At 39.4% G+C, this 11,648-nt stretch overlaps 1 protein-coding gene across 11 annotated transcripts in view; it reads right to left on the bottom strand.

Moving 5' to 3' along the window:
* Positions 1 to 11,648, bottom strand: part of MAGI2 (membrane associated guanylate kinase, WW and PDZ domain containing 2) — a 720,301-nt gene that overhangs the window by 62,244 nt on the left and 646,409 nt on the right. For 8 of the 11 annotated variants that reach the window (XM_017745908.1, XM_017745910.1, XM_017745909.1 and 5 more), the window contains 4 exons: positions 10,350 to 10,441; positions 4,261 to 4,453; positions 3,191 to 3,277; positions 941 to 1,189 (listed from right to left, as the gene is read on the bottom strand). In XM_017745908.1, coding sequence (XP_017601397.1) covers positions 941 to 1,189; positions 3,191 to 3,277; positions 4,261 to 4,453; positions 10,350 to 10,441 — 621 coding nt within the window. The remainder of the gene's footprint in view (positions 1 to 940; positions 1,190 to 3,190; positions 3,278 to 4,260; positions 4,454 to 10,349; positions 10,442 to 11,648) is intronic. The other 3 variants (XM_008642498.2, XM_008642501.2, XM_017745916.1) reach the window with 1 other exon arrangement.

Genomic DNA, 11,648 nt, shown 5'->3' with positions numbered 1-11,648 from the left:
AATGATAAATGTTCTCACTTCTCTTGGTTTTTCAGCTGTGGTTAGCATTATTTGGTGGGGCATGTGGATGTCTCTCAATATAAAGCCTTTTTACTTCCTTCTTCCAGAGGGCTCAGCTCTCATTTGGTTAAATGTCATTGGAAAGACCCAAGGGTGCCCCTGTGCCTCCAGCTGTCACTACCAGGGTTTGAGTCTTCTGTAGGTCCTATGTCACATCTGCCTGATCTCTCCCTGGATGTACCCAGGACAGCTCAAGTGGCACCAGATGTTTATATTAAAGCAATAAAATTGACCCACAGAACAAATTAGTTTTCTGAACAGAAAGTGAGCTGTAATTATTAAGGGCAGATCTTGCCACCTGAGTACTACTGAGTACAGAGAGATATACCTATCCCCCTGTACTCAGCTTTAATTTTTATGCTGTCTATACTCCAGCCAGTTTAATCAGCCTCTCTGCACCTGCATCTAACATGTTTTCCCAATTTCCAGTTGTTTCTGCAGTCCTGTAGCTGGACAGCTGTTGTCACAGGGTTTGCTGTGATCTAAGATTGTTTTCAACTTGCTGAACTTCACCTTGATTTATTAAAAAAAGTCTCATTCAGTTGCATGTGGGAGAATAATTTATTCACATAACCCTACTCGTTACTTACAGAGTCTCTTTGAGACATAGTAACAGAGAAAGTCTACTTTATGGGTGAATCCTCTATTACTCTGATAGTCAAGGAAGTGTGGGAAGCACAGAGCTTGAGAGGACAGAATAACCTTTGGTTTTGTTCAAGACACAACAGACAAACAGTGCCCCTGAATCAACATTGAGAGTATCTTCAGTTTAAATCTCTGCAGTGATAAATTATTAGCAGATAGGTTTAAATTAATTATTGGGGTTTTTTATTTGGGGCAAACTTGGAGGAGAAAGAACTGAAAAACATGATTTACTTACTTATTGTGGACCCGGATTCGGGCCTGTTCAGCGAGCTGATGATAACGAAGCCAAAGCCTTCATTCTCCTTGCGATGGATCACCACGTCACTGGTTTGCAGGCTGTGAGATGCGAAGCCCTCAGGGGGAGTAGCATTGCTGCTGGAGACAGCGTGATTACTGTTGGCATAAGTCGTGTAGTCACTTCTTGGAGAACTGTGGTGCGTAGACACCGAGCCTGGGCTTCTGCCATTCTCTGGGCAGGGCTCTCCTACAACACAAATCACACCAGTGTCAAGTCTGACTTGCTCAGTGGCTCTGTGACTTACAGTACATTTGCTAACATAACATGAATAGAGTTGACTGTCTACAGACCAGACTACCCTGAGTATTAAGCTAGGAGCTGTAGTAGATGCAGAGAGACAGGAATCTACACAATTATGCAGAACATTCAAGGGCAATCAGATAAAGCAAGCATGAACACTGGCTTCTAAGCTAGCTACAAGAGAGCAAAGGAAAGTAAGAAACAGTGTCTATCTGGATTGCAAAAACATTAGCAAGCGCTATTCCCTTGTCTGCTGGTGGATCTGTCATCAAGAGGAAAATGTGACTGTCTAATCCAATAAAAAATTATTTGTGTTTGGATTACAAGAATTTAAGCAGGGAGCTAACAGAGTAATTAGGATTAGCTGCATAATGTTCTTCTTACATGTTGATTAGCATGTTCAAAAGATGTTCACCAAACAGAGCTGTTATACAATGAAAACTGATCACAAGTAGTTTTTCTGCGGGTGTCATGGCAGCAGCAGCAGCAGTCATTTAAAGGTTTGGAGATGTTCTTGTTTGGCAAGTTCAAAAGAACAGAAGTGAAAATGGAGTCCATGCACACTCTAGTATTGCTTTACAGTAACAAGAACAGGAAGCAAGTTAAAACTTGTGGGATTGCACATTTTTTAGTGTGAGCATTTTGGCAATTGAAAACAGTAAAGTTACACCTCCAGATGGGAAAAAAAGATTTATATTCCTTGAAGATCTAAGTTGTTTACACAAATCAGCATTTATTGACAGTTTTAATACAGAACTTTCAGATAAATGTAAGTAATATGTTTTCTGTTTGGAGCAACAAGAATGGCAGAGTCATTTTACTGAACATGTGAGGCGCTCCCACATACACACATACATCCTAGGTAGAGAGTTTGCAAATTAGACCTTCAGTGTGTGTATATATTAATAAAATAAATAACATCCAAGGACAAGCTGTTGTTTTCTCAGTCAGGTGTGTCCTTTAGCAGTCCTTCTGCAACTATGAAATAAAGTAATTAGAGAGTATAAGGAGGAAGAAAAACAAACAATTATTATACTCTTGCTTTAAAACTGAAAATCTGTAAGAGTTATTGAACCAAATCTGCAACTAAATGCCATAGCCAGTGGCAAGAGAGTTCTCATTTTCTGGCTGTCATGTTTCAGAAAGCTGAATATTGTTTATGTCAGTATGGCTGCAACAGAAAGGAAATTATCTGACCCTGTAGAATGACCAAGAGATGGCTTGGCCATAAGAGAATGCAACTGAATGCCATTCAATATAGGAAAAGAAACAAAAGGAGGAAAAGCTTAAATGGCCAGTTGACTGTCAACTGTGCAATAGATATTAATCAGAAAGATTACATTTTGCTTCTGCCTGTGAAAAAATGGCATTTTAATCCATGTTGTTCCAAATATCAGATTTTCCTAATCAAATTGTTTTCCAGAGCTTGTGAATTGTGACTTTCTGTTCCAGATCTGGGTAAGCATATGTATAAAATGGTAATTCCAGGTGAGGGCTAAGATATGTATATCAGCTATAGACAGGTAAGGAAAACGCCAGATCCCTCTGTTGTATATGTTCACGCTAGTGAGAAATTCCCATGAAATTAATTGGCCTGATGTATTAGTATGGCATTTTTCAGTCACGCCCAACATCAGCAGTTTCAAATTTTTCCACAAAGCTTATGTTGTAACACACCACATTAAAATCCTGTTCAGCTCCTGAAATGCTTAAACATTGATGAGCTACATGCTACATTCCCTGGTGTGGCATTCTCGAGGCCCAAGAATAACTTCAGGTGTTTTACCAGCCTGCTTCATTGTCTGCACCAGGAGCCCTGGCTGGCTATCAGACCCTCTAATATTGAACGAGCAGCAGCAAAGGCTGGCATCCACTCTGTGGATTTTGCTTGCACTGTGTACAGCGGCTGACCCGGCAGAGGTGCTGGCGGCGAGGACTCGGCATTACCTTGGTTATTGGCCATTTTCCTCGCGCTGGGGGAGCTGCGAGGGGGCGTCGCACCAGGCGCAGGGGCACCTTTCTGGCTGGAGGACTCTGGAGTCAGTAACAGAAGAAAGTCAGTCCTGCGGGAGCACGGCTGGCAGGGAGCTGCACTGCCGCAGTGGGAGGGGGACTGCGAAGACGAATGCGAGTGGGAGGGCGGCTTTTTGGCACAGGAGCGAAGGGGAACGGCGCAGGCAGCGACAGTGCATCTAGGGCACGGGCAGGCAGAAGACAGGACAGGCTGGGAATGTGGTTTTGCTCATTTCTGGTACCTCAGTGAAGTGTACTCACCAAAAGTGTTTTAAAAGTTCTTAAAGAAACTTCTTTCCTCTAGCAATCAAAGGTTGTAATGGAAGGGCATCAAATTCTCCCATTAAAGCTTTAATAGATGCTATCACACATTTTTCAAGGTTCTGATGTTTTAGCAATTGAGACTGAGCTAGTCTAAATGTCTAATTTACTACAAATACTTCATATTGGTTTAGGGTAATTTTCTGAATGTTTCTGCTTGACAGAAGAATCTGGCCCTGTTCCTAGGAGCCACTTGTGCCCCAGAGAAGATTTTCAGCCAGCTTGCATTGCAGTTTGATGGGAAATTCCAGATGACATCAGTGAGACCAGAAATGGGCTTTTAATACATACAAGAGTGAAATGAGTTCCTGCCCTGATCAGTTAACAGTCTTTGAGCCTTTCTCTTATTGACATAGGCAGCTCAAATGGCTTTAACTTAGGTGAATGTTTAGTCCGAAAAGTGGACAAGAGGAGACAGCACAGACCAAGACAGCATGGAACAAATCCAGAGCACTTTTGATCACCACACCAGGGTTGCCAATATGTTTCCACTTCTGAAGGAAACAACACTCAGCTGTAGTACTTTTTTCAGAGAAACAAGGGACACACATTTACAATTTTTCTTTCCTCAAAACGACACAAACATTCACTTTGATTTCCTCTGTTGTTTTTTAAACAGCACCTGTTTGTGCTGCCAGCATTGGGATCTGTTTTTCCTTTCACCTTTCCCAGTCTTCACTCACCCGTGGGTAGCACCTTTCTCCTCACAGTAAGATTCACTTGCCCATTTCGGGCAGCGTTATGCATAAGATCAATCACATATCGGTGGGTTTTGCCGGCCACTGGAATCCCATCTACATACACCAGCTCATCACCAGGATGGAGACGACCATCTCGGTCTGCTGAGCCCATGGCAATTACTGCTCCGATGAGAATCTAGGCAGCAAAGAAACAAAATCCTGTCATATATTGCACTGAGCCTCCAATTTAGTGACATGAATATTGCAGTGATTTTCCCTTTCTTCTGAAATTAATCTAGTCATTTAGTACAGATGAAGAGATCTGTGTGTGTCTGAAAGCTGTGCTTGTCCTCTTGTGGGTATGACTGAAGATGTTTCCTCGCCTTTGGTAAGAAGGCACGGTGTTTCCTACCTGCATAGGAGAGATACACCAGACAATCCTAATCTGAGTTCTACTTGATATGTTCAAATAAAGATAATTTGTCTCTAAGGAGTGCGAGTTTCCATAGACTATGTTATGCAGAAGACCTAAACAGATTAATTCCATGTAAGGATTTTTTGACTTAAAATTAGCGAGTCTGCATACTTCTTGTCGAAGGTTCTTCACTGCTGTGTGATTTAAACACGTGGAGTAATATACCTGAGGTCAGCAGTGGAAGTGACCCCACTACACAGAGTGTGCTTTGGGACTCTTTAGGGGAAAAGAAGTACCGTATTAAATGTTGTTACTCGTAATGAATGATTGCTCAGGTTGTGCTTGATTAAAATGGAAAAAAGAGGAAAAAATGTCAGCTTGCTCTGAGCAGATGTTGTTTTCCCAAATCAACACTTAAATGTAGTTTGTATGGGACATATAAACTAGTAAAAAATCTGTCCAAAACCTTTTAATGACTTTCTCCACTTTCTATGCAGATAACTTCACATAATTTATTAGAAGAAGAGGTATATATTCTCCCTGTGGAGTAACTGGTAGAAGCGTTGAGATTGATTCAAACAAAACCTGCTTTCTTTGAAAGAATATTAAAGCATTCACAAAGCATGTTCCAAATTTTTGTTCTCATTTTCAGTGTGAGAGTGAGCACAAAATGATGGATATGACATGCCATGACAATCTGCTTTAAATAATAAAAGACAAAAGCTTTGAAACATTGCTTTTCATAATGAATTGCAAAGGATAGATGTGGTAGTCACACAGGCGGACTTGGGGTTTTTTTGTGGTCTTAGCTGCAGAGTTGCAAGTATCTCTGCAGAGTGTTTAAATGAAACCCTGCATGGAGCCTGGAGAACTTCCCCCAGTTTTTATCCTCTCTTTGGCTTACTTTTGATTTCAAAACTTAGCAAAGAGAGAACATGATGTGGCTTCTTCCTGCTTTCTGGTACTCCTGGGATTCTGTTAAGCAGTGCCAGGCTGAGTGGCTAGAGAGGCTGTTTCAGGTTCTCCATTCTGTTCTTCAAACGGTGAAAGAATATACCTCAAAGTTTTGGAAAATACTTTGTGCAAAATTCAACTCTGAAATATGTATTTATGCTCCTTTACTGGACAGAAGAAAAGCTCTCCAAGGCTGGGTTTAGCTAGATCTCCACAAAGTATTCTCAAAACGTTTGAGAATTAGGTGTCTCACATGAGTAAGAATTTCTTCCTAGTTATTTTGGGAAGAGATGGGTGATAACCCTCTGCATCTTGGTAGATTGTAGGGACTGGCTTCCTCCTTTGGTTTTATTGAGCATTTGCAGTTTCTCCATAATTGTCTAACAAAATATTGAACAATTTGTGCATCTTTAACCTTTGGAAAAACACAAATGCAGATCACAGCATGGTAGGTCATCAGTATACATAACAAACTGGAAATAATCTTTCTAGTTCTGACTAATTAAGTAATTATTGCTGATATCTCACATGTCCACCATGGAACGTGACTGTGCTACTCATCTCAGTGTTGGACTCCTAACATAAGCAGCAGAGTCATATTTTAAGCACTTCAGATAGGTGTGTTTGTTGAGATGATGGCCACCATATCTGTTATTTGGTATATTTAATAGCAAGAATAACTTAATTTTCCTACTTATTCATTTTCTGTGTCTGAATTTCTTATCCAGTATCTGCTCTTATTTCATGGCTGAGTAGTTGCCATAATAGTTATCAATTCTACATGTAAAACACAAATTGGAAAAGTATATATCAGGATTATATTACCTCTGAAATGCAGTTTTATACTGGCATGAGATTGCTTTGAATGTGTGAGGAAAAGGAATGTAAGCAATTAAGACTGTGTTGTAGAGAAAAAGAAAAGTTTCTCATATTGTTTGAGATTAAACATGAGAAATTCTGGGTTAGGGTGACAGTGGCAGAGCATAATCTGAAATTAAAGCCTGTGTGTATTAATTTGTCCAGGTTAATCTGCTTTGATACTGACTTTTTGATTCTTGGTAATTATTAGAATTTGTATTTTAGTTTCTCTGAATACAACACAGTAGGTTCACAGGCACATAGCAAAATTTAAGTATATACACATAAGAGGTGATTCACCTAATTTTGAGTGTCAGGGATGTCTAAATCCAAGCTAGTCATCTGAACTCTGTCTAATTGGTGCTATAATAGGACTTCCCAAGGCATGGTCTTAGCCTAACATTTTGCTCTATGGATATCTAAGTCTTAGAAATGCAGAAAGATACTTAGAATGTGTCTTGGCATTGATAATAAAAAGAATACAGAATACATCTTACAGACATTTTTGAGAAAAATCCCAGTCCATCTGTGTTGAAAAGGTAAAACTCTTAGAGAAATTATGTATATGTTCCTGTGATTCTGAGTCTGAGGTGCAAAATAGCTCTCCCCTTTGGGACAGCAATTTGCAACTTCAGTAAAATTCCAATTTATGTGTTTTTGCAACCTTTCAGTAGTATTATAATTCCATAACAGAGACAGATTATCCCTAAATCCTCAAATTACTGGGAGATGTGATAAATAGCTGTTGTAGTGCAATATTATAAGATTTGAGAGGTGATTGGAACTGGAACAACCCACAGTCTTGAAACTTCTGAATAAATTTAAGGACTTCCTTTCAAAAGCATTTTTATGCTTACAAATATGGAAAGTGGAGTAGTACAGCAGCACTTTCATCTTCTAAGGTGCCAGGTAGCTGATATAACTAGAAGGAAACTAAGCTACAGTCCCTCTATAGTGTCAGTATTATCCTTCTAAAATAACTTTATTTGGATTCTACTTCTTTGAAAAAGTTATTGCCTTATGGTGAAGAATCCATATTCCTTTTTAGAAATCAAACCACAAAGACAAAAGCTTCCTTTTGTTCTGTGTTACCTGACTGCACAGCAGGAGAGCTGAAATAAAAATTTCAAAGTGTCTCAGTTCTTATTTCATAGGAAAGGCAGGGGTTTGGAGAACAGGCAAAAACTGCTTCTCCTGTTCTGGAGGTGAAAGGAATGGGAGGCTGCAGGTGGGCTGTCCATGGGGGAGCAGAGAAGCAGTGGAGGAGAGAGAGCAGAGTTAAGAAGTCTTGTACTTTGAATACAAAATAGAGGGACACTAAAAAGAGTACATCTGTTGTGTTTATTGGAGCTGAATTTGAGCAGCGAAAACAAGAAGATGGACAACAACGAGGGAGTGGGAATTGAAAACTTCAGCACTGCAACACTTAGTTCTGAGAAGGTGCCTTTTTGCCTTGTACAATCCTCAGCTTCAAGTCAGGGTCTTATTAACTCCTGAGGACTTTGAGAAACGTTTGCGAAGAGACATAAAGCCCATTGGATTGATAAGTCCCAGGGAAAAATGCTTTTGTATGTGCAAACCATGAAATAGAGATAGCAGCCTTGAGGCTAAGGGCACGCTGGGAGCAATTGTTCAACAAGCCAGTGAAATGTGTTAGAGGGTGGTTCACAGAGGGCAGCGTTTTTGGTCCTGCTCTCCAAAAATAGCAAGGTGCTTGTCTCTGCACTTGGTATCCAGCTATGGCTCTTTGACTTCGGACAGTAAAGTCAGGTCAGTCCTTTGCTGAAGAGACACTAGAAGGAGCTTATCCTCTGTAACACTTCAGTGCATAATGCATGTAGCTGCAGGGCAAAAGGCTTGTTTCAGATTTCCTTTCTACTGGATTGCTGAGCAGAGACTCAAGTCTCTCACAACTCCAGCATGTATTATGAATATGAACTATCAGAAACTCAGATATTCTACATGAGTTTTTACCTTAGTCCTTTAGGTTGAAATAATTCAGTTTTATATAAATAATCATCTTTTAGATAAAGCATTTGAGCTGCACTTTTCCCCATGAGATTGTCATAAAACTCCAACAAGCAGAGCCAGTCAGATGCTTAGTCTGTGACTGCTTAATTATCCATTTGTAATGAAAAATGCACTAAAGGAGACACTAAGAGACACTCTCACAAAATACTGAGCAGCCTTGTAGCCAGGGATATGTTCCTGGGAGATAGGAAATGACATTAGACATTACTGTCCAGAGCAGGTAGAAGGAGACTTCCAAACCTTCATAGAATAACAGAATGGGTTTGGGTTGGAAAGGAAAAATCCTCTAGTTCCAATCTCCCTGCCATGGGCAGGGACACCTTCCACTACACCATGTTGCTCAAAGCTCCATCCAACTTGGACTTGAAGGTAGTGCCTTTCTAGTGCCGTTTGCTCACAGTATAAAAAGATAAAATGGAACATTTCCACTAACACCTAACAGATTTCCTTTTTTGGCTTCACCCAGTAGGTGTGCTTTGAGAACTTATACTGGCTGAGCCATCCAGAAGGGACAGGAAAAATGCTTAGTTGGAGAATGTGCAGATGATGGCTCAGTGGCCTTCTTTTATGTGCACTGGGACAGGCACACTGCAAGTGTAGAGGATGAAGCAGTGTTGTTTTGGAGTCCTTCTCGGCAGCTGTACTTTATATTTGCAAAATCATTCAAAATGCTTATTCTAAACTAGACTGCATTTCAAACAGCATTTGAAGCATCTTTTTTCAGAATACACTGCATTCTTTTCTTTTTATGGGAGACATCAGTAAACTATTAAGATTTATCAGTACTTTGACAGATGTTGACAATTTTAAAATATAAGAGCTTCTTTGTTTCTCAAAGCCATGTGCTGGTTAACCTTAAGGCCTGAGTGAAAAATATACTATTCTGTATTAATTTGAATATGGAATATATAAATTTTCAACTAGGGAATATACAAATCTAATAATTAATTATACATTATCTCAGAAATGTGGTAAGGAAGCAGGACTCAGACTGTGCTTAAAATTGTGATAATAAAACACTATCATTACTGACTTGAGATTAGTCCCAGCTGTCAAACTATAGTTACACCATCGAGTTTTTTCTGAAGGAGTACTAATTATGCCTGCTCTCAAAATTACAGCATTTAGATAGATCAGTAATTTATCAAAATGTGTACACATTTTTGGTGTCTCATGCACATTTGACCCTTATTTTCTGAGCTTCTACAATGTTTCTTTAAAATATTGTGTGTATGGTTTATTTTATATTTTTTTAGCAAAACATCTATGTTCATTTTGTTACCTGTTATTTGGTTACAGAGGTGTCTCCCTCCTAATGGTATAAAGCTATCAGTTTTATGCCTGGTGCCTCCCATGATGTTGTCATCTAACCTGGAACATTGACTATCACTCCCTGGTGAGGTTTTCTGTTTCTAGAAATAAACTGCATTGTTGACTGTGTCTTTTAACCTTATGCATACATTTTGCATGCAAGTTGCCTACTGTGAACATGGTTATAGATAGTCTTACATAATTGGATTTTTAGAATCTTCTGCTTAAACTTGATTTTGGAAAGTCAAGATTAAGAGATGCCAGATCACACTCTGCAGTAATGGGATGAGTGATGCTCTGTTTCTACCTTAATGCCTTCTTATTCTAACTTAATTTACTGTGACATCTTTTAGATGTGAACAACCTGAGAGTTCTGTCTTTTTCTATGGATGAATAAAAGTAATTTTACTTATAGCCTTAACATGGTGTTCATTTGGGTTCAGTTATGTAGTAATATTTTTCCGACCTTTACACAGATTATAGAATGTGGAAGGAAAAGGAAAATCAGGAAGAAATAACTCACAGGCTGTCCAGGCTCATCTCCTCCCAGGATCCTGAAGCCAAACCCAGACTCCATTCTCCGAAGGTGAACATCCAGCTCCTTGTAATCGGGACCTGGTTTAAAGGGAAATCCCACTGAACAAAGTATTTTGGTCTTATCTTGAGAGTTTGCACCAATTTCCCTCCCACCTTGTGTTCATTGCATGTGACTAATGGCATCCTGGTTGGAGCTGGTGGAAACAAATGGGCCACAGACAAGGAGGAGAATTGAAAATGTAGGTGTCTCTTGGAGGATGATTACGTTTAGTAGAATAAACTAAACCAAACTAGAATACATTCACGGAGGAACAGTATGGAAAAGTCTGTCCAAAATACAGGTTATAAATATGTCTTCCTAAAACTGACTGTATAATGGACTGCTGTTCATCCACCTCTGGTACTTAATTTGTCTTTTCCTTGCAGTTCATTAAACCCTATAAAGAATAAACTGAAATGGGAGAGAGAGATACATCAGTCCAACTCACAAAATATGAAAATCATTACAGGGCATTTAAGTTCCAAACACAGATATGTATATGTATATATATATGTCTTTTTATGTAATGTAGCTTTTGAATATTCCACTTTCAGGTAATACCCTCAATAAGGAGTTTTGATGAAAATTATCATTATAAACCTCTCAGTCTCAGTGTTTAAACTGAAAATATTTCAAATATTATAAAGTAAAACCGTAAGCATTCAGAGGACTAAGAAGTTGTCTGTTGTCTGTTGTGTCACTTTGTCATCATGCTCAGAGATGCTTTAGGCTCATCACCTAAAGCAGTGATTGACAGGAATGGTCTTTTCTATGAATTGCACTCTGGTGTATACATTGTGACACAAAAGCTTCTGGTCAGTGTCAGCTTGTTGCTGACCCCAAGAGAAAAAAGGGATGATAAGGAAGATTTCAGCAAACTGCTCATAAGTGTCTCCAGTTGTGCCTTGTTCCCTCAGTATGGGAGGGATTACAGATGGCTGAAACATGGTACTTCAGCAGCTCTCACTTACAGATCTCCCCTCCCCTCAGAGCCATCAGTGGACACCTCATAAACTGCGGAATTGGGCACATCCCAGGTGTAGTCTGGGATTAAAGCCTAATTTGTTTCAGTCAGGTATTGCAAAGACAGATACAGAATGACATGCACTGGCTCTATATTATGACCGTGCAATAAAAATCCTCTGTAAACAGCAGCATAGTGCATTATTTCAACAATCTATATTGGGGAAAGTGAGACTGAATCACAAATATTTCAATTGGTAAAATAAAAGTATTACCTTTCCC

This window comes from Corvus brachyrhynchos, unplaced genomic scaffold (genome assembly GCF_000691975.1).
Source record: "Corvus brachyrhynchos isolate BGI_N302 unplaced genomic scaffold, ASM69197v1 scaffold239, whole genome shotgun sequence".
Classification (NCBI taxonomy): Eukaryota; Metazoa; Chordata; class Aves; order Passeriformes; family Corvidae; genus Corvus; species Corvus brachyrhynchos.
This window is presented reverse-complemented; position numbering and strand designations above follow the sequence as displayed.